Raw genomic sequence first — 23,831 nt, 5'->3', positions numbered from 1 at the left:
TAAGATTATTATTTATTATTCTCTTTATAATGTGCAAAATAATGTACTTTATGTAAAAAGGTAAAACATTACATCTATGTAACATGTTTTTTTTGTATGATACATACATGTACCTTAACATTCCGAATACACAAAACACTTAATAAAAACGGTGAATTCATCACGTAAGTAACTATAGTTAAAAAATGACAAAAAATATGTAAAAAGCTCAAACTCCACCAATGCATTGTTTCCTTCTTAATATAACATTTTGTAAATACAAAATGGTGATTTTTCGAATTATAATCATAATTCAATAATACGTCGTATTGTTGCACTGAGAAACACCCATGGTACCATACCTTCGCGCATTGCGGAAGGACGTTCCTGCACCAATACGACAAAATATAAATTGTTTAATGAATTTACTTAGAAATATTAGGCTTACAAAGCAGATTTATTCGAGGATGATTAGAACAGATCTAATATCGATCTGGGTGACAACTAGTAGGCATTTGTATAGGGCCATTGTAGATGATAATCTATTCCGTGGCGCACTGTTATAATTACCCCGGCTTTAGGTCGGCTGTTTCCATTACTCAGTACGATCACGGAAACAATCCTGTCGGGTACACATTCACCTTATAATCAAGGTAAGAATGAATAATTTGTTTCTCAATTTCAATCATCAAAAAAGCAAACACTGAATTCAGACCCGTGGTTCGGTTTTTGAAAACACAAAAATGAAATCACCGTGTTGTGATTTCGTTTTGTAGATGAAAATTAGAAACCAAAAAATCAGAAATACTTTTGGACTTATTTCTCATTTCTCATTTTAACCTATTGTTTTTTATATATATATCAAACAAAATCAGAACACAATGCAAATCGCAACACGCTTTCCGCTCTGTGGTTCTGTTGGGACGATCGCGTCGCAAACATCAAAATTGTCGTCGGCTCTCTGATTTGCTTCTCGTTCATCAATATTAAGAGCGTCATCTACTTCACCAAAATATTTCTACATTATTTTGATAGAATTCAAAGTAAACCACCGCTATAGCATGTATATACTGGCAAGCTATGGGTGTCGATCTGTATTCATGATTGGGCACTGTTTTGTTCTCTTGTGAGGGTTTTTTCCCATTTTTTGTGTCATTTTGTAATAGGGCGTAGGTCAATGGCAATATGAGTCTAAAGTTTTCTGGGTAAGATATGACAATAGGCAAAATTAATTTTATTGCAGTGAGGAAGGCGAGCGAGTCACAAAAAGATTTTTTTTTCTACACACAAATAAATATGTTATGACGGATTTTGACATGATGTTTAAAACATACATCATATAAAAATCAGTTGCAAAAAATGGTTTATCTATTTAAAGTGTTATTGTTGACTCGGTTGCTTTCCTTACAGAATTTTTAAATATTAATTTAGGCCTTTATGTCATGTCTTGCCCCTAAAACTTTATTCATTGCGCCACTGACCTCCATCCTAACTAAAAAAAATATTTAAAAAAGAAAAAAAAAGGCACAAGAGAACAAAACAGCCCCCAACCATGAATGCAGATCGACACCCAAAGTTTGCCAGTATGTATAGGCTAGAAATGTGGTTTTATACTTAAAGATAACTAGGAAACATGGCGCTTTCAACATTTTTATGACGTAGATAGCGCTCTTTAATATTGGCGAATAAAAACAAATCAGAGAGCCGACAACAATTTTGATGTTTGCGATGTGATTGTCGAAACCCAGAATCACAGAGCGAAAAGCGTGTTGCGATTTGAATTGTGCGTTTTTTACAAACAGAACCACAGAGCTCAAACCATGTTCTGATTTTATTTTTTATACAAAAAATACAATAGAAATTACAATGAGAAATGAAAAAAAAAGTCCAAAAGTATTTCTGATATATTATTTTTGTTTTTAATCTATCAAAACGAAATCACAGCATGGTTGTGATTTCGTTTTTTTTTCTTCTTAAACCGAACCACGGGGCCGAGTTCCGTTTTTAATTTTTGATGATTAGAATAGCGGAAAAAATAATTATCCATTCATACCTTAATTCTTTATCTGAGTTGAGTGCAAATCAAACAGAGTCAAAATAATAAATAGTGCTTGGACGTTTTAATAGTAGCTGTTGCTTAACGGGTTCCGTTCAACGGCGCTCTGTAAACAAAAAATAGTAAACAAATAATGAATAAGAAGGACAGGTTAAAACAAACAAAATGGGTTTTTTAAGTGGAAGAAAAGGCAAGAAAAAAGATAATATATAGGTCCTTAGTAATGACATCGGCCAGGCCCTAAGTATTGCTTTTGTTCCTTTATTACCCATAATTCAGTATTTTGATTTATTGATCCTGTAGTTTTATCCAATAAAATTATATTTTTTTCATTGACTACTTACAAAGTTCATGCTACAAATCTGTTTCTAAGGGAAAAAAGACGCTCCCATATACTGCCTCAAGATATTTTGTAATTCTGATAACTATATACATGTAATTGTAAAGGATTGATTATATATATCGCTCACGATGGCGGTCTCATGCATTCATTTATAATCTTGTTTTGTAAAAATATATGACACATCTTTTTTTGTTGATATTTATTTACAATATTTATACTATGCGACTGTTATTATTTTGTTATAATCATGTATTACCTTTGAAAATATTGTATATATATGTATTTTGTAATTCTGAAATTGATGTGAATGCAGAAATAAATAAAATCAAATCAAATATATATATATATATATATATATATATATATATATATATATATATACCCCTAATGAATTTAAATATTCAAACCTTATGGCGAACATGGGGGTAACGGGTGAGAGGATGCTTACCTCACCGCTGGCACTGCTTCTTTCTCCATCAGCTACATATGGTAGAACAAAGTTATCTAAACCACCGGATCTCTGTTCATTGAAAAAAACAAATAGAAGGTAATAATTAAAATAAAAAGGAATTGCCAAGAGATTGAAAAAAAAAATTGACAATAGCATACTTATGCAATGTTTACTCACGTGCATCTACAGTCAACATTTCAACTATTTGCCCAGTTCTCACATTATGATAGGAGGGGGGGGGGGGGGGGTTGTGGTTCTAGAGTGTTTATTCTTATTGATCAACTACATGATTAAATACATATGAATATATACTTCAAGCAAATACATGTGTCTGACGAATTAGATATAAAAGACTTCCTAAAACACACAAAAGTGCCAGGGCTAGCAGTACATATACATGTAATTTAGTTGATTCACAAGTAATTATGCATTATCATAATTTTCAGCTTTGGAAAAATGATATCAGGTGCTTCAGAAAGTAACTTATTTTAGATTTCCTGCGGTGAAATATCTTTATTCCGCTATATAATTATTTATCTCGATATCACAATTCGATACCTCAAGATTTACTATGAATAAGTAAGATTTATTTTAACTGATTAATTATGAGCTAATTAGAATCGAATTTAACTGTGTAGAAATGGCTAAAACTATTCAGAATATCAAAGATAATTTACCCGGCCATTGTATTTTTTACCTTGTTCATTGTTTCTTTGTCTTTTTGTTCCTTATTTCTTGTTAATCCATAAACTTTCTGATGTTTAATCTATGTTCTATAACATATCACAATAAATTACATATTTTACGTGAGAACTGTTATTTCGCAAAGCCATATAAGGCTTTTCAAAAGGTTCTCCAATTCCATTTTCGGTCTTTTGAAAATAACAAACATTATTTATGCATGTACATTGTTTGTAATGATTGTGCCAGTATTTTAAAAAGAATGGAATGAATGAATATTCAATGCAAATTCAACTATACACAGCAAAAAAGTAAGTCCCCCTAAATCAAATTGCTGTAACTTTTGAACGGAATCATTTTGAGGTATGATATTTCCTAGGTGGTTTTCTACACTCATTAGGCAACTCCTGGAGAAAAACTACATTGATCGGTTGAGTCATGCATGAGTACTTAAAGATTGAATTAAAAATGACCATTTTTGAAAGTGACAAGAGTCGTTTTTCAGATTGTGCAAATACAAAGTTGGGCAAAAGTTGTGTAAGATGTATTTTATGGTGTTAATGCTGTTTTACTATCCATCATTTAGCCACTCCACACACAATTTTGATATCGTATGTTCATGGTTGAGTGAGCACAATATTGCAGGGGCCGCAGAAGCGGGGTGGGGGCTGGGGGCCCCCACTCTTTTTCCAAAAATGTAAAAATGACCATATGATTGTGATTTTTTGCGTAGTCAGCCCCATCCCAATTTTGGCTAAGCCACTGCCTCACACTTTGAAAACCGTTCTGCGGCCCCTGTATTGTGACCCTATCATCACAGGTTTTTTTGGTAGTATCCTCTACAACTTGCTCCCCCGATCATAGACCTCTCCCCCATTTTTAAATTCTAGACCCACTCGTGATTTCTCCATAAATTAAACTGATCATGAGAAATTGTTAGGAAAAGAATACATTTAAGCAGTTTAATGAGTTTTAATTCCTAAGTTTTCGAATGTGCTCGCTCAACCATGAAAATGTTAAAAGTTCAGAAAGTGTTTGGTGATAGAAATGATGGATGATAAAAACAACAGCAATTAAAGTCACATTTGCAACCTAATTTGCTCCCAATATTCACCTTATTACCCTTTAAAATGAGTCTGTGGCATTCAAAATAGCCAATTTCCCACTTTGATGCGTGCTCACTCATCCATAAATAAACAAATCGATTTATTTTTTGCACAGAATTCTGCCCATAGGTTGAAAACATTACTGCCTAATGACATTGCTAAAGACAGCCTTGAAAAAAGTTCCACCATATTGAATATAAAGGGGTTACTTATTCTTAAACATATGCACCCATAATCTACACAAGTCTATGAGAGAGAAAGTCAAAATTATAACAAATTTGAAATAAGGTTTTGTTTCATGAACGGTTTTTGTTACTTCTGCCAACAGTTATTTCATAAAACTTCGCATATGGCTTCAGAGAAACACTATCCAAAAGGCACGCACACCAAAATAACAATTCGATACGGCACAGAGTGGGGCCAAGGCCTTGAACGTTCTTCTCATTTGCATAATTTTCGAATATTGTGTGCTCACTGATGCATTAAACTTCAGGATTTTCATAAAAATCAAATAAAATGAATCATACAAGGAGGTTTGTGACAGATATCCAAAGTTACAGATTGCATTTTTTCCAATAACGTAAAAAAGAGCTAATCACATTCCACATGTTCATTCAAGCGTGAATGTTTAATTAAACGCATTTTAACCATTGAAGCATGTTAATTGGTCATGAACATAACAAAAAAGTTGATAAAAGATCAGTTTCAGTTACCAAAATGAAACAATACTTGCCTATGATATTTGAAAATCGCATTTTTTTTTTTGTTTTCAATAAATGTTCATTGAACCGTGAAACGATGAAAATTGGTGAAGATACTCTTCCTAAAATTAACTGTGATCATATTCCAACATTTATGATAAAAAATGTGTAAAAAATCCAATTATAGCAAATTTGGACTTGTGTTTATTCAACCATAAAATCTAGCCAAAAAAGTTGTATCGTCTTTTAGAAAGTACCTTTTACAAGCCTTTTGGCTATTTTTCATGATGAGAATGTGGAATCAGTTCCAATAAAATGGAATCAAAGTAATGATATTTGGCTTGTTACTTTTGAAAAGTTACATTTTTGCCTTCTGACGGTGCTCACTGATGCATGACGTAAAATATGTCAATAACATTTACTCAGATGGTAGCTTATAAAATAACCTACACGCTCATGTAAAAAATATATCAAAAACTCGCATTGGTTTGGAAATCATTGATGTTTGTTCAAGGGGGGACTTACTTTTTTTGTTATGTATATATGAATATAAACCAGTAAAGAGAGTGAATGAAATAGAGAGAGAGAACATGAGGGGAGAGAATGGGGTACAAAAGAATAAAAAAACGATATTCTTACCCGATAATAACTTATTTCACTTTCGGGGTTATCCATGCCTTGATATCGTCTTATCCGATCAACAGCCCTACCGATATCATACTGTCGACGATCGAGAGAAGTTTCAATCGAGTAATCGTCTGATGAACGATCCGACCATAGGTCACCGAATATACGCCGGTGGTCTGAGATGCGGTAGTTGCTAGACTTCTGCATCCTGATGAGTTACATTTGAAAGGTCGATTCCATTTATGTATACATGCATATAAATTTGCCGTTTCTTAATTCATAACACAAAATACTACACATCGTCGAAGGCACCAAAGGGTACTTTTTACACTTTCCAACATTTAGGCTTAGGGTTATTATTATTGTATTGCCCGAGTCAAATTGTGTGCATTATTTGTTTTATGATCTAGTGACGCGTAGCTTTATCATTTTTGGTATATGATCCTCATCTCAAAACCATGACCAGTAAATAAAACTAGCCATTAGTACCGGTCATTAGACAATATTTCTTTTCGCTTTTATACATGTAAATGGTGATCACGTGATAGAATTCAGCCAATCATTTAATTAGGATCCGGCCTCTGACCAATTCAAAACAGATAAAACCTTAAGTCAACGGCATCACTTTTATCACTGCAAGAAGTAGACAACAAAAATGTCAATACTTATTAGCCTTTTTCAATTAATCATACAAATATAACTTACCCCATCACCATCCTATTTGCCTGATTACGACGGACTTTCTGGACCATTATTAAACATGCGCAGATAACGAATATCAGAGCTCCCGACATAGCACCAAGTATGATTCCAACAATAGCACCAGGTGATAGGCCAGTCCTACCAGAGACTATGGGGATAAATGAATCAGAAAATATTGCGTTAAAAATGATGTATTACCTGTGAAACTTCAACGTAATAATCATTATGTTCATGAGTGTGAAACTGCTCGACCAATGAAAAATGGAAATTATTGTGATTCATATTATTACAACTCAGTAATACCATGACGAAATAAAAATCCTAGCTAAACAGTACAAACTCCATGGGAGTAAGGCACAGATAACGCCCACAATGAGGTTGGCGCTCACCCCTACAAGCACTAATGCCCTGAATTGTGAGACAACGCTTGCAAGGTAGAACAGGTAATCATGTAATGGGAAATATTTATGTTTCCCTTGAAGGTCTCTACAAGCTCGTCAGGGTGTCAGGGATACGTCTCCTGCATGGGTTGTGACTCATCAAGGGGGGGCAGACTGCCCCCCGCCCCCCCCCCCCCCGTAGGTACGCTAGTGTAGAACAGGTAATCATGTAATGGGAAATAACTATGTTTCCCTAATTCTTTGCATTATACCCTACTTACTTGGGATTTCAAAATTAATCTTAAAGTATAAGTGAACAAGCAAGACACATTGAGGGATACTGATGATCAATGGAGAATTTTAAATTTGATATTCTTTGATAAGAATTCGAAATTTTACGATTATCAAGGATGAAAAATAGTTGTAGTGATAATAGGACATATTGTTCGTGAAGGCTAGGTTGCCATAACTTTCTTATTTTGCAATATTACCAAAAGATTAATGACTGTGAATGCATTCTAAAGAAACCAATTCATGCTTACATGTTGAACAGTTCTTCCCTGTGTAATCCTCTGGGCATGCGCAACTATACGTGCTGAATTCATCCGTGCAGTTCCCTCCATTTCTACAGGGGTTATTCTCACAATTATCCGAATCTAATGAAACATGGCAAAAATAATAACATAACATTTTATGTTGTCTGTGTGTTTGTTGTCTTCAGTGCCTACTATAGTTCGATGTTAGGAAAGGGGGGGGGTGGGGCGGGAGGGTATAGAATTGAAAACACTAAAAGTAACATATTGGAGGTATACAATCTCTTAAAAAGGTTATTTCCTTACAAACAGTCTTTGATAAGCAAATTCTTATCACTTTTTTCACTTTGAGTCAAATAATGACTTATTTTAACAAAACAGTTGTGTTTTCTTTAACGTGTACTTACTGTCTACGGCTAGCTCTTCAACGTAAAGAGAACCACCGAGATAGGGTAATGTCTCATTCGCCAGTGATATGTCAGCGGCTGATTCAGCAAGACTATCAGCAGAATCCTGAGATAGTGCACCAAGCCCGATTCGAAGATCACCGATCACACTACCATTTCGGAAAGAGATTACCTCACATGTGATACTAATGAGCAGAGCTGAATTCAAAGTTTCATTCAAATGCGTTGAGACCTGTCAATTATAAATTTAATTTAGGATATGAAAGTTAGTAGATAGTTAGTAGAATGCAATCGAATCTAACTTTGCTACTTCTAAATATATACTGTCTTCTAAATGGATTTAAAAATCTGTCCCGATGATTACGCTTTTCAATAGTGTCTCTATTTCACGAAGCATATAGGCATATACCGAGCACAGCAAAAATATTCAAATCAAATAAGTAAAGTATAATCTATTTATCTTATTTATTCCGATTTAACCTGATCTCATCACATTAAGCGATTTCAAAAAGCAATAAAACACAAGAATAAATATGGATTTCCTCACCGCACCGCAAAAGACATCTTCCAAATCCATAAAAGCCGCCGTAGACCGATCATTGAGTTCTTCTGTGAATACAAGCACTTCACCATTTCGTCTGTTGGCTGTGATACTAATCCTTATGATGCTCACGAACGTTTCTAATAAACAAGATAGATAACAATTGTAATACTCAAGCATCATTGTCCTCTGTGACGGGCTGGTACTGCTCATAGGCGGATCCAGGGGTCCGAGGACCCCCCCCCCCCTATTGGCGGAGCACAAAAAAGAAAAAAGATGGGGAAAGAAAGAAAAAGGAAAAAGAAGGAAAAGGGAGAGGAGAAACAAATAGGGGAAACATAAGAGGAGGGAAACGAATGAATACAATAAGATGAGGGGGAAGACTTGGAAAATAATTTGAAAAAAATTGATTATATTATAGTCACTATATTATAGTCACTATATAAAATTTTCGCTCGCGCTTCGCGCTTGCATTGCCTTTTAGAAGATTTACATATCTTGTTCAATATGAAGTTTAAATTACCAAAATTTTAAGCCAATATACAAGGCACATTACAGCTCGGTAATCGAACTTTCATTTTTTGTTTCATTTACAAATTCATTTTTAAAAAGTGCCCTGTAAAAAAAAATCATGTTTTATGGTCAGAATATTTTTGTTATGTACTTTTCATGATTAAACCAGCGCTTAGGATATCCATCCTCAGGTAAAAAGATGCAAATTTTAAGCTGGCACTTTGTTTGATTGTTTAAATATGTAACGTCTACATGGCTAACTGCAAGGTCGGGAACAGATCATTTTGGGGTGAGATCAAAACGTATATAAAAAAAAAATTCTGATCGCGCTTCGCGCTCGCAGTAAATCATCGGATACCCATGGTCTAGGATCACAAACATTGCCTAGAATATTGAAATTTTAGCACAAATACTTGAAAAAAATGGTTCGCGCCTCGCACTATTTAAATAAGGCGTTTGAATTTATTATATATTTACATGTATATTAATTTTAAAAATAGAGCTTAGAAGTGACTATTAGGCCGATCGGAAGAATATGGCTGAAAATGTCCCCCCGCCCTTTCTATTGGCAAGAGCTGGATCCATCCCTGCTGCTCATGGATAATCAAATCAGCGTTTTGTTTCAGAAAAATTTACAGAGTAGATAATCAGGATTCTACAATCATGTTTTCATTAAATACCACACATACCACGGACCCATGAACAGTTCAAGTGAAAAATCGATATAAGTTTGATGAAAATAACCATTACTTTGAGTAATTTTCTTTTCGAAATTTTACACATGATGAGTATTATTACCATTAAAGTTCATGCAACTTTTATTTCCTTACCATAAGGAAGTGTGATTTGCCCTTTTATAGTCGAAATTGCGTGTAATAAGAATTTCTAGGAAATTTATGTGCTGCAGTCAATAATTATCTAAAGTACAAATGCATACGTCACAAGTCTCAGGTGAGGCAAAAATGTTACAAAAAAAAAATGTTCTTAATTGATATCCCTTCTGAACATACCAGGTGAGGTGATAGTTGATGAATGAGTGATAGAATCAGAAACAGGAATAGTTGTAGACCTTGTGTTAGGTTGTGCTAGGTTGTAAGGTAGTTGGAACTGACGGGCCCTCTGTGGTGGTGGTTAACAACCATGCATCCCTTAACATCGTCTGTGCGTTTTAGGTCACGTGATCAAGACCAAAGGTCTTATAAGGTCAATGAACTTTGACCATGTGTGGGGTATTTGTTGAATTGGCATCATTACTTAGACTATTTATATGGTATAGTTCATGAAACATGAGGGTAATCAAGTTTGAATGATTGTTTTGCATACGTCCTTAGGTCACATGATCATGGTCAAAGGCCATTTCGAGTGATTGGACATAGTATTTCATTATCTTTTCTTTTGTGAATAATCATTCATCAGCTATTTTCAAAGTATGCACTGCTGCTATATTAAATCGCGTAGTGCAGGCGAGACTGCCAAAGGCATTCCACTTGTTAATTTAACGGCAGAAACATAAATACAAAATGTGTTGATATAAGTTTTCTTAATCGATTTTCCCTGCTGAACATACCTGGTGAAGCGATCGTCGTTGGATTGGTGATAGAATCAGAAACAGAAGTAGTTGTCGACCCACTATCTTCTGGAGGAGTTGTGCTTAGTTTTGTTGTAATTGTAGCTGACTGGCCCTCTGTGGTGCTGGTTGTGGAGATTATTTCTTTCAGAAAAAAAAAGTAATAGACATTATATCATGAATAAGATGCAATTTTGCAACAATAATAAAGACAATAATGATAATAGTAGTGATGATGGAAATGATGATAATGCTAATAATGAGAACAATATTAGTAATAATGATAATGATAACAATGATTATACTAATAATAGTGTAATGCATGTACAACATTTCTGACTATGTAGTTGCCCATTTAATGGTGCACTATATTACCCGGACTTTAACTATAATGTAACTAACATAGTGATTACCGACATCATTATGTAACCTTTTCAATTTAGAGTATTCTAAGCTAAATTCCAATAAACAAAGTGCAAAAATACATACAAATCAGACATTATCTTGCTCTGATCTTGATTAACCTTGGTCACTCTCATAATACAGGGTCACCTCTAGCGTATCATCAAGAAATACTAAAATAAAAGGCAATGAATCAGAATGTCATGCTGACGCCGATCCCTTTTTAAAGACATTTTACCTTGCCTGGAAGAAAGGTACACGTACTTATAGCCACATTCTTATTTTAGTTCAAATGAAGAAGTTAAAATCTCCTAAACTCTCCATCAAAGTGATCTCAAGATTCCAATACTACTTTTTTCTGTCAAATTACCCATTGTGCAATTGGTTCCAGTATAACCAGGTGCGCAGGTACAGTTATACATGTTGACCCCGTCTATGCAAGTCGCTCCATTTTGGCAAGGGTTCGATTCACACTCATCAATTTCTACATACGTAAAAAAAGGAACGTAAGATCGTTAGAGTCGAACAGAACAGGAAAGCACACGAGAAGTGCAGAATATGGACAGGAAGCAGGAAAGAAAAATGAGTGAAAGAAGAAAAAAGGAAGAGAAAGATGAGTAGGGAAAGAAGATGATGAAGCAGAAGAAAAAAGCGAAAAGGCAAAATAAAAAAGAGGAATAATAAAAAGGAAGAAAAGAAGAAAAAAAATGCCAAACACAAACGACAACAAGAAGACAAAGAAATAAGACTTAAAGAGGAAGAAGAAAGAGAAGTAGATGGAACAAGTTTAAAGTAGCAGGTAAATCGTACAGTACTCGTACAACCAGTAGTGGTAGTAGTAGTAGCAGCAGTAGTAGTGCTAGTAGTAGTAGTAGTAGTAGTAGTAGTAGTAAAGCAGTAGCAGTCACTAGGTAAAAGTAGTAGTAGTAGTTGTTGTTGTTGTTGTTGTTGTTGTTGTAGTAATAGTTGTAGTAGTGATAGTAGCAGTAGTAGTAGTAGTAGTAGTAGTGATATCATAATTTAAGTAATGTAAGTAATGTAAGTAGAAATACATACAAGGAAAATCATTACCTGTACAAGAATCATTTCCAGTTCCAGTGAAACCATCATCACAAGTGCAATAGTAGCTACCATATGTATTTGTACAATTCCCGTTACTACACACGTCTGTTGCATTGCATTCATTGGTATCTAAGGAAAGAAAGAAAAAAAATGAGCATTTTATCTTTTTCTAATAAGATACATTTTTCAACCAATCGATTTGCAGTAAAAGTGCTTCAGAATGTCCTAAAACCGAGACAACAATAACCACTTGGTAACTCAAACAAGTTGGTTTGGAGGTTCGCTTACTGGTAATTTATCTAAACGCACAAATGGTTTAGAAAGAAGGCAAACTGTAATGTTTTTATCGCAGTGAGCTTGTTGGCATTTTCATGAAGCAGATTGCCGTATAGATACATTACTATTAATCGTTAGAACTCCATAGGATGAATTGTTCATATCGAATGTTATTACAATTTCTTTGAAAATTTCTCCTGAGAGATTGCACTTGACAGAGAAATGTGAAAAAAACATTGACATCTAGGGGCGGATCGAAGATTTTTCAAAGGGGGAGGGGCACACATTTTTTTTTCCTACGAAAATTTGACAAGCAAAAAAACAAAAGGCCCTCGCTTTCAAAGGGGTGGGCATACTTGTTTTATAACGGCGGCATTTTAACATTACAAATTTTGATTGTGCGTCTCAAAAGGGGGAGGCACGGGCGGCCTTAGCCCCCCTCCCCTGGATCTGCCAGTGATGACATCCAGGCTCTTGAAAGAGAAGGAGCAACGGTAAGGTAAGGTAACGGAGCATGTTATGTAAACGAAACATACCACTGCATGTAAACCCATCTTTATCGAGCTCAAAGCCAGGATTACAAGAACACGAGTAATTTCCAGGTGAGTTGATACACGTTTGGTTGCATTCATGATCTCTGAGACACTCATTGATATCTAAAACAGAACAAAAAATAAATAATTAAAAAGGGAAGAATTTAACCATTACTTAATGAAAAGCGAATATAAGTTTGTCTACTCTTGAAAAATCTAATGGCATCATATCATGAATATTGGTTATCATAGGGCTAGAAGCATTAGATTCAGGTCAGGCGGGAGCCGCCTCCTCAGACATTAATTATATAGGATTTGCATAGCGCACGTATCCACCTTGCAAGATGCTCAAGCCACTCCCATGCTACAGCGGCTAAGCTAGACTACCGATTCTGGTGCGCACAGCTTTTAGAAGAATTTCTTCCTGCCGTTTCTTATTTTCCTCACCTGGGTCGAGTGCAAAACTGTGTGGATAAATTTTCTGTTTGAATTGGATAGCGAGAGTCAGAACCACTAGACCACGATGCGCCAACGCAATAGAGGAGTATACGGTCAGCCGCAACTTGGAAAAGACTTTACTGCAATGATGTATCGCAGTAGAATTCATTAATTATCAACCGTTTGAATAATAAGTAGCCGCAACTAACAAGCCTAGAGTGAGATTAATTGATACTTCTATGAGTATTCAACCGTTATGCACAAAGCTATTTAGAATATTTTGATATCTACATTTTCGGTTTATGCTAGGGGGTATTCACGGTTTATATAATAAAGATCTATATCTGGCGACTCTTTTACCAACCTATGCAAGAAGCATCCCCGTTTCCGAGTTGGAAGCCTTCAGGACAGGTACAAAAATAGCTACCGTCTGTATTTGTACAGTTACCGTTACCACACACATCCGTAGATAGCTCACATTCATTGATATCTGTAAAAAAGGAGAAGGTGAAGTTGGTAAGTTATGATGATGATGATGATGGTGGTGATGATGATGATGTTGTTGATTGTGATGATGATGATAACGTAGATTATGATGATGATAATGGTGGTGGTGATGATGATGAAGATGGTGAAGAGGAATATGACGTGGGAGAGAAGAAGGAGAAAAGGAAGAAGAGGATTTAAAAAAATGAAGAAGAATCAAGAGGATAAAGAAAAAAATAAACATTACTATGATGATAATCTATAGCCTGGTATAATGCAACATTCATTGTGCTTAATTGATCTATGTCTCGCTCTCCTCTATTCTGTTTATTTCCTCTAAAATCAATCAATAACAAAATTAGACATTTATACAATTAAAAAAATATACATAATCAACACCATTATTTATTGAAACATTTTAAAGCTTAAGATTAATTTTGAAAACTTGGGCTGGAGAGTTCTGCGTCGGAAACATTCTGGGAATACCTACCCTCGGGCGTAACTAAATGGTTTGGTTCAATAAGCCGTGAACTCGGAAGAAGTTCCATGAAAATATTTTCCAGATTAGATTCGGTCAGTGACGAGTCTGGTTTTATGTCAACCCGGAAGGAAATCAGAAGAGAACTTCCTGCCAAGCTGTAGTTCCGCACAGATACAGCCTGCAACGTGTCTTCGCTTAGTTCTGATGATGTGTTGAGGTAACGCAAGACCTTAGAAGTAACAAAGAGAGAATAATTTGATTTAAGAAATATGTATCATTCTGATCTTCGAGACTTGCAGGAAGCTTTGATGGATGTATTTCACACACCAAACATGGCCAAAACAATTGCGAATAATAACTTTCTTCCAACATCTCATCATGATAATTGTTGATGAAACGAACTACAGTACTTATTCAAATCAGTTTCATATATTATTTTATTTTTAATTTTGTTTTCGGGAAACGATTAACTTGGGTCACGATGAAAGTTTGAAGGCAAATTATTATTCCTATCTTGCTTTTGATATTTTTTTCGGATGAAAATCAATGCATGAAATATATAATGCTTTAAAATAGAATGATGAACATATGAGAGAGAAAAAAGAACATTATTCCTTTTGTATTTCAATTATATTGATATTCGAATAAATGTATCATAATAACAATAATGATAAAAATAACATTTATATTGCACAGTTAGCTTACTATTCCAATACTAAAACAAAAATGAGTATGACTGAAAATATCATGGATGGGTTTTCAACATACTAGCTTTGGGTGATTCCCATAAATGAGAAAAAAATCAACATTTTTATACACAATTTAGAAAATCAGACTGTCCCAAATATGTGCTGTTGATTGGTTACAACTTAAATTAGATTTTTTGTGTCAGTTCATTGCACTTCTCTTTGCAAAGAGAACCTGTTCAAACAAAAACCCCATTAGAAAAATCTGATGGAAGTTTGATGTTCAACTGATGAAATTAACCTATTAGGAAATTACAATTTATCATTATTAATATTATAACTATTATTTTGCACATAAACTTGATTCTTTCTGCAACGGGCCCATGGAGTGATTTACACAAAAAATTAAGTCTGATTTTGACTTTTAGCTCTCATATTCTCGCGCTGCAATTAATGCCCCTCACGTTATTGGACGCGGTGTTGCCCAATGAGATAACGCGATATATATCACGTGCGCGTAGGCAACGTGAATTTTAACCAGATTGTGTAAAATTACGTCTTTCCAAGAAACTTACATCTCGCGCCAATATCTGCTGATTTTCCAGGGAGCCAATTGTATCTGGGTAGGTAACAGCGCTTAGCCCGTTGATAAATGAAAAACGAACGTTGAGTGACAGCGTCAATGCACCTATTTCATACAATCAACAAGAATACTACAGATTCATTCATTAGTAACATTATCATTGTAATTAGTAATAGTATCATAATTGCCATTGTCATCATCATTAATATTGTTGTTTGTTTTCATTTGGCAGTTCAAGTACATACAGAATACAGAGTAACAAACAAGTTAATAAGAAGAAAGAAACACAATGTTGTATAAAGAAAGTAAGACCAGGGTGAGAGTTGGAGACGATGCCTGTGTAAAGAAAAGGTATAAAAAGTACGAATTTTTCTGTTTTAGTACCTGTAAATCATTCTTTATTATAATTTTTATTATTTAAACACGAAATGTAAAGTGACAAATTTAAAATATAAGAAAGTATTTTTCTTACCCAGACAAACTCCATCGACTTCTGTTGTATTTTCCTTGCAGACGCATGAAAAGTTACCGAGTATGTTAACACAATCGAATTCAGTCCTGTTGCAATTATCCATGTTAAGTTCACATTCGTTGATATCTAATTGAATATCAGAGAGTAAATTAACAACAACTCCTTGTAAAGCTTACAAACATCGCGCTGTCTGTTTTTAAATACAAACAAATAACACTCGAATGAATATGCCATCTTGCGAATAAATGATAAATTGAATAAATACGTGATAGAAAAAGCAAATCTGTACAAAATAAATTCATGAATAAGTAGATTGATAGATAGATACAAAACTGAAGAGATGAATAAAATAAATGAATAGATCAATCAGTAGATAAATGAAATAAGTAGTAAATGAATTATAAAACAAACTAAATAAGATAATGAATTTTGGTACTAATTTTACCTTCACACTTATTTGGGGACATGTTTTCATATCCAGAATGACAAGTACAATTATAATCTCCTGGTAGGTTGTTACACGTGGATATGTCAGGTGGACACTCGTCTACACCAGCATTGCATTCATCAAAATCTGAAAATACATAGCATGAAAGTGGAATTCAATCCTTTATAGTTTTTTTTTGGTTCAGTGGAAATATGTTACTAGTAAAATGAAGAATTCAAAATTCAGGTGCCCACTTCATAAGACCTGCTATAACAGCAAATTCTCATTAAAAGTGTAAATATACTGAAAACATTTGACTTTCTTGGCTGTGGTAATCTTGTTCTGTATAGTGCGCATTTGTTATTAAAACAGGTCTTTATGAACAAGAACTGAGAACTAATCTAGTGCACATCCTGGACTCTTGTTATTCTGTTCCTTCCTATACTGTACTTAGCTTATCATCGTAATCAAACTAGCCGATAATGATATAATATGTACCTTATTTAATATGTGGAATCCTAATTTATCAGTAAAATCTATGAGTTCTTGCAACTTTTTAGTGATCCTTTCACCATTCTCGTAAATATATTGTAACTTACGTTATCGTATAGCCTATTAAAATAATCACATTTCATGATCTGCATGTTTTCATGAAGATGGTGGTAAATGAAGTTTCAATTTCAATTTTAAAGATCAAATATTTGCTCTATAATTTTGCAATAAGGAATTACCTAAAAAACATATTCAATAATCACTGTTTCGCGTTTTAATATCAAAATAATTATCACAAACTGCTAAAATTCAAGGTCAAGTCCACCTCAGAAAAATATTGATTTGAATCAATAGAGAAAAATCAGACAATCACAATGCTGAAAATTTCATCAAAATCGGATGTAAAATAAGAAAGTTATGACGTTTCAAAGTTTTGCTTATTTTTAACAGAATAGTTATATGAACGAGCCAGTTACATCCAAATGAGAGAGTCATATTTCATATAATAAAATACAAAAGAAATAGTGAGTGATGTCATCAACTCTCTCATTTGGATGTAACTGGCTCGTTCATATAACTATTTTGTTGAAAATAAGCGAAAGTTCAAAATTTCATAACTTTCTTATTTTATATTCGATTTTGATGAAATCTTCAGTGTTATGCTTGTTGAATTTTTCTCTTTTTATTCAAATCAAGTTTTTGTTGGGGTGGACTTGTCCTTTAAGATATAAGCCTACAGTGATGCCACAGTCAACACAATAACATTAAAACCAAATTGATCAATGGGTGTCATTGGAAAGGGTGTGATACTTTTTATAGACCCGTAGTAAGATAAATCGTTGTGACTGCCACATGATCAAACGTTTTACCTGTACACGATCCATTTATGAGTTCAAAGCCTGACGCGCAAGTACAGTTTTCAGATCCCGTGGAATTCATTAGTTCCTCAGTACAGAATATCTCTAAAGAAATAAAGTATTAAAAATACTGTCACGGTAAGGGCATCATTGTCAATTATTGTCGTAATTGTAATCATTTCAATATTAATTTCACTATCAATCTCATGATTATTAATATTTACTATTATAATTACCATTATTAGTATTGTTATATCATCATTAGAATAATCCGATATGTAACATATATTCTTTTGTCGTTTACTAATCATAGTAACTTATACTACGTCGACTATTGTACTATAAATTCTACTACTACTACTACTACTACTTCTTCTTCTTCTTCTTCTTCTACTTCTACTTCTACTTCTACTACTACTACTACTACTACTACTACTACTACTACTACCATGACTACTACTACTACTACTACAACTACTATGACTACTTCGACTAATACTGTTACTACTAACCGCAACTTCTTCTACTACTACTACTACTACTACTACTACTACTACTACTACTACTACTACTACTACTACTACTATTACTACTACTACTACTACTTCTACTACTACTACCACCACCACCACGATTACTACTTCTACTACTAATACTACGACTACTATTGTACTATCTATTGCAACTACAACGACGGCAAAGACGATTTGTTTTTCTTTTAGTTTCTGTTTGCTAATATATATATATATATATATACATATATTTCATTTTGGAGTGGCCTTTCCTTCTATTCTATACTTCCCACATTTTTAAAGCTTTGTTAGTCAATTTCAATGTCATACAGTTAAAATAACAAAAAAAAACGCAAATGGACATTTTCATTCCACACTGTCATACACTACACCCACACTCGCAAATTTGTGTGCATGCACTCACTCACACACACAAATCTACCCACCAATCAACTGACCCACACACACCTACGTACCAAAACACACGCACACACACTCTATTCTACCCAATTCACACCAGGTTTATGCCTACAGACTCACATACATTGACTTACCAATACACGAACGTTGATCAAGGCCAAGCCTATAGCCTGGTTTACAAGAGCATGTGTACGAACCCAAATCATTTTCACAAGTCTGGTCACAGTCGTTGGTGTCATTTTCAGCACATTCGTTGATGTCTAAACAAATGAAGATGGAAAGTTTGAGGAAATATTATTACTGTATACAATTGTAAAACATTTTTGGACAAAGGAAATTAATTATACATTACGCATGGCGAGAGCTAAATGTTTATCAATTTAAAAAAAATTGCAATATGGGCTGTGTACTTATTCATCACGCATTTGTGATTTTATCACGAGTATCGATTCACATGGAAATACTGGAAAACACAAATAGCACATCGTTTTATGAAGTAAATTTGAAGTAAAACTTTGGGGAAAAAACGACATTCTGACCACTTTGACATCACCGATGTAGGCATTTGTAAGTCAACGTCCATGCAATGATTACATTGCGCTACAACTGTTTAAAAACTAATGAATCTTAAAAAAGATAATCCAATATTATTCAAACTTCACCTATCTGTCTCTGTATTTTTCTCCATTTTCAACTAAAAACAACTTTTCCCTTATAGGTTGGGTTTTCCTATAACTCACCGAAGCAGATACTCCCGTTGCCTGTCAGCTGAAGCGGGCATGACCCGCATCTGAATTCTTCCTCTGAGGACGGGGGCTCATCGTAGCAGATAACCCCCTCATAACAAGACCCGCTGTCCTCACATGCATCGTAGTCTACGTCACAGTGGTCACCTGACCACCCATTAGTGCAGTTGCACGTGACCACCTGTAATGTCATTACATTTATGTTTAAAAAAAGAAACCCCGCTCATTTATATGCTCTTTTAATGTTAATGCTTTGAGTGAACTTATTTCATGACAAATTGGTGAAAAAGTGTCAACTATGTGTGTTTAATGAATAGTTAACGATTGTTCAAGAATATCATACATGCAAATGAAATACGTATTTTACTGTGAATGGTAATGAAAAAAAAATGGACAACTCGACTTGTTCTAGTTTAGAAGACAAAATTACGATTTTTGGAACTCGGCTGGTTGACTTCTTTAGGACAAGGCAAGACGACAAGCTTTCAAAGACAGCTTGTTTGGGAGAAGTGTATATGAATATAGAGAGTAATTGTTCTTTAACCGTGGAAAATGGTCCTTAACAAGTCTGCTTTCAGAGTTCCAACAACTATTCTTTTCGTCACTTTACTCGTCTTCTCATCGTATTATCTCGTCATCTGGAATGCACTAAAAGTCTTCAGTACCCATATCACTTGTTCAGCGTTAGCAGATCAGTACCGATCGCAAAAAAAAACGTTGATGGCGCTAACGACAGAAAATGCGCTAACAGAGGCTCTGTTACAACTGGCAATACCTGATGTCACAGGAATGCGTTATTTAAGACTTGTGTCAATACTACGAATCGAAAGATGAGACTGGGCCTACTGTTCGTGTTCAGTTAACATTTCCTGTGCCCCCCCCCCCCCCCGCTCAGCCATCTATGAATATACTTACAGCAAAGCCATTGGCATTGAGGTCCTGTCCCTCGGCCTGGCTCTCGAAGTCGCATTGGCCATCGTTCTCGCATTGACAGATGAGGACCTTGTAGGAGAGGGAAGTCTCTGCACCTCGGTTGTCCATGGCGATGATCTCAATGGAGGAGACGTTCAGATTAGTGGGTGTCCAGGTGAATATGCCATCTATGGAAGTGGTAAAAAGAAGGGGTAGGGAAGCAAGTGAGAGATAAGGGGAGATATGGGATGAGAGAAAGTGTTAAGTAAAGAGGAAACAGCAGCGAAACGGAGTCAGAGAGGGACGACCAAAAAGAGGAGAGAGGGTAGGAGAGAGCGACTCGATATAGAAAAGGGTGAGCCATAACGGCAAGATGGAGATGACAGATACAAAAAGGAAGACAAAAGAGAGATGGAGAGAGAGAAGGTCGAAAGATATCGAAAAGAAGGGGGTAAAAATAAAGAGAGACAGAATAGGGAAGAGAGAGAGAAATGATAGAGCATGCGTAATAATTTCATCTTCACTTTACTCATGTAACTAAAACATATCTTTTAATCTGTCATTAAAACTCTAAACCATTATCCAGGCGATAGAAGGAATGTAAGAAACAATAAAACTCACACACGTATTCACACGTGTGAAAATCTCACCTGCGCTGATATTGGCGCCATCCGGAGTTGTATCGTTGAAAGTAAAGTATACGTCATCATCATCGTCAGGGTCATGTGCAGTAATCTCTAAGGTAACGTTCACGCCCACTTGAACAAAGAGAACGTCATCCTCCTGTAGTGCATCTGTTTCCGTAGGTTCTGTGACGCTTGTTATGTTCGGAGGGAAATTATCTATAAAGTTACAAAAAAGAAAAATGCAATTGTTCAGTTTATTATAATCTACAATGTTACTCAAATTCGCATTAAAAATATTTCGATTCCGTTTTAAGAAATACCAAGTCATGTAATCATAATGTCATGTCTCAATATATTCCAAGGCTATCGGTGTTAGTTGCTGTTATTTATTTCCCAAAGATGAAAATTTATATAAAATTACAAATTAAAAGTATGCATGGAATTAGGAAAATTACGGCTAATTGCCCATTTTCAGTGGCAACTATGATGTCTTTGTGGTTTTCTAAGGTGTCAGTTAAATGTGAAACAATCAATATAACGAAATCATAAAAAATACTGTAATAGATTTAACAAATAACAAAAGCAATGTTAGAAAAAACACGAATGAAAGATAATATTCATTATTGGGGGTTAATGAGAGCGATGACAAACCTCACCAAGGTTTAGGAGTTCGTTGTCAAGTTGGTTCCCGGTGTCCATCGTCTGCATTCCCAATTCGGGGTTGACGGCGAGGAAGTCGAAGAGGCACGCTTCGTCATCCCCGCAAGTCTCCCGGGCCTCATTGGTCCTGTCTTGGTCGAGGGCGAGCAGGGCGTCTAAGAATATTGGTGTGTAGTTACTTGGGTTATAGTAACTCCAGTCCCTATCACCGTATTCAAACAATGACTCGTTCTCCGTTATCATCCCTTTAGGAGTAGAGAAAGAACTCTGTTCAGTGTTATATCTGTTTCGATTCTTGAAAGGCTATCATTGGCATTAGGTCTTCCATTTTCCTCAAGTCAAATTCATCCAATCCAATTTACTTACACAATAAATCCTCCCACACTGTTAAAAAACCCTGATTTTACAGAAAAATAAAAGAAGATTTTGCAGAAAGCAATACCAGAATCATTCTTTAAATTCATGAAACAGGAATTTTTCTGCAATTTAACAGAACAGGTCTGTTAGAAAAAGGGGAAAAGAGTGTTTTATTTAAGGAAATTTGTAAGATTACACACACCAAATACCAATTTCCTGTAAGATTACAGGTGTTTTCGAGACTCTGCTGCAGGAACTTCTTTTAGTTTAAGGATAAATTTTCTAACAGTGCAATCCGCTTTCTCGTATACTATATCTTATGCAACTTTTGAAACTTCTGCAATTACTTATATTTGAAAAAAAAATATGTTGATTCATATCAACCTCAACGTGTACATTTTTCATGCTTGTATATTTGTATAATACTATTTTGATACTGTTATGTTTTATATTGTTTTTATGCAAAAGTTTTGTGCAATTCAGCACTTGCTGCGAACAGTCTTGAAATTAAATGCCATTATTATTATATCTTACCATCATCATCGTCGTCATCATTATCTCCATCATTAATCACGGAATCAATAATCATTTCCATGCATCATGATTATCATCGTCATCGTCAATATAATCACCATTAGCAATATCATTTTTATTATCGTCTTCAACATCGTCATCATCCTTACCATCCTCATCCTCATTAAAAATATTATCATCATCTTAATCATTATCGCCATGATTATCATCTTCATCAACAATAATCATTAACATCATCATCTGCTTGACGAATAAATATACGTGTGGCAATAAAACCTGATAACTTACATGATTGTCCAAATTGGTATATTTCTTCTTCTGTTAGATTTCTCCCGGGCTGATCGGTAAGTAACGTTCCATTCCGTAAAAGAAAATCATCTGTTTTATCCCCATTGACATTACCTGAGAAAATGTACGTAAAGTTGGGTAAAAAGAAAAGAATATATCAGCTCCAAATTTGTTTGTGCTCGACAAAACCTTTGGGGAAAAATCCGCGTCATCATTCATTAAAACAAATTTGCAAATGACCGTTGCCTTCACTTGGCCATGGCAGTCAAACAAATCTCCGCGGTCTTGTCCCTTCCGTTTTTTTCCAATTAGAGCCTTCTCTAAATTCCTTCAGTGAATATATGAATGATACGATTGCACTGGATTAAGGGGACTCTTGTCTCCGTTACACCATGGCCTGGCCTTCGATCGAGAAAGGGCCGCGAGAGCCGAGGTCAGATAAAACATGTTATTCATGACTTCAGGAGATGAATAACAAAGCATGTTATTCATCTTCTCGCATGAACAGTTTGTTACAGAAGAGGAGAAACAATGCGTTGTCCGGACCCCAAACCCGAATCAAGTGGCAAGAAAAACCCGTAAGATCCATAGAGCAATTTCAATGCACAAAGCATCACCAGAAGAAGAAAACTCTATTACCAAAACTTTTTGGAATTCTCAAAACACTGCTGTGTGGATACCATTGACGATGCAAAAAGCCATTGCCGCATTCTTTCGTTTGAAAAAAAATATGTCGATCCCCATGCACGTTGGCCTACTACAAAGCCGCTCGAACGTACATCATCTTCATGGTTCCTGTATGTCCCTGTCCCCGAGACGACTTTTCCGACCTCCTATCTTTCAAATTAAAAGGTTTAAAGGGTGTCTTATAATGTATCAAAAAAACAAAACATTTTGGCCCTTAGCCCAGATGGATCATGAATGGGATTCTGCAAAAATTGAAATTGACTGGGTGGGGGCAAAACCCTCGCTTCTGATTCAGATCCATCCGACG

General features: G+C 35.1%; 1 protein-coding gene across 3 annotated transcripts in view; it reads right to left on the bottom strand.

Annotated features, from left to right (window-relative positions):
- Positions 1 to 1,885: 1,885 nt before the first annotated feature.
- Positions 1,886 to 23,831, bottom strand: part of LOC121421770 (mucin-like protein) — a 35,980-nt gene continuing 14,034 nt past the window's right edge. Inside the window, exons 10-32 of one of the 3 annotated variants that reach the window (XM_041616568.1) lie at positions 22,838 to 22,951; positions 21,655 to 21,903; positions 21,023 to 21,214; positions 20,376 to 20,560; positions 19,455 to 19,641; positions 18,849 to 18,974; positions 17,795 to 17,887; positions 16,452 to 16,580; positions 16,007 to 16,132; positions 15,527 to 15,639; positions 14,275 to 14,494; positions 13,663 to 13,788; positions 12,864 to 12,983; positions 12,061 to 12,180; positions 11,360 to 11,473; positions 10,588 to 10,731; positions 8,514 to 8,647; positions 7,967 to 8,198; positions 7,569 to 7,682; positions 6,650 to 6,794; positions 5,957 to 6,152; positions 2,827 to 2,898; positions 1,886 to 2,141 (exon numbers count right to left, since the gene is read on the bottom strand). In XM_041616568.1, coding sequence (XP_041472502.1) covers positions 2,100 to 2,141; positions 2,827 to 2,898; positions 5,957 to 6,152; positions 6,650 to 6,794; positions 7,569 to 7,682; positions 7,967 to 8,198; positions 8,514 to 8,647; positions 10,588 to 10,731; positions 11,360 to 11,473; positions 12,061 to 12,180; positions 12,864 to 12,983; positions 13,663 to 13,788; positions 14,275 to 14,494; positions 15,527 to 15,639; positions 16,007 to 16,132; positions 16,452 to 16,580; positions 17,795 to 17,887; positions 18,849 to 18,974; positions 19,455 to 19,641; positions 20,376 to 20,560; positions 21,023 to 21,214; positions 21,655 to 21,903; positions 22,838 to 22,951 — 3,293 coding nt within the window. In that variant the 3' untranslated portion in view covers positions 1,886 to 2,099. The remainder of the gene's footprint in view (positions 2,142 to 2,826; positions 2,899 to 5,956; positions 6,153 to 6,649; positions 6,795 to 7,568; positions 7,683 to 7,966; positions 8,199 to 8,513; positions 8,648 to 10,587; positions 10,732 to 11,359; positions 11,474 to 12,060; positions 12,181 to 12,863; positions 12,984 to 13,662; positions 13,789 to 14,274; positions 14,495 to 15,526; positions 15,640 to 16,006; positions 16,133 to 16,451; positions 16,581 to 17,794; positions 17,888 to 18,848; positions 18,975 to 19,454; positions 19,642 to 20,375; positions 20,561 to 21,022; positions 21,215 to 21,654; positions 21,904 to 22,837; positions 22,952 to 23,831) is intronic. The other 2 variants (XM_041616570.1, XM_041616569.1) reach the window with 2 other exon arrangements.

This window comes from Lytechinus variegatus, chromosome 9, assembly GCF_018143015.1.
Source record: "Lytechinus variegatus isolate NC3 chromosome 9, Lvar_3.0, whole genome shotgun sequence".
NCBI classification, from domain to species: domain Eukaryota; kingdom Metazoa; phylum Echinodermata; class Echinoidea; order Temnopleuroida; family Toxopneustidae; genus Lytechinus; species Lytechinus variegatus.
The sequence above is the reverse complement of the archived record's forward strand: the minus strand, read 5'-3'. Positions and strand labels throughout refer to the sequence as shown.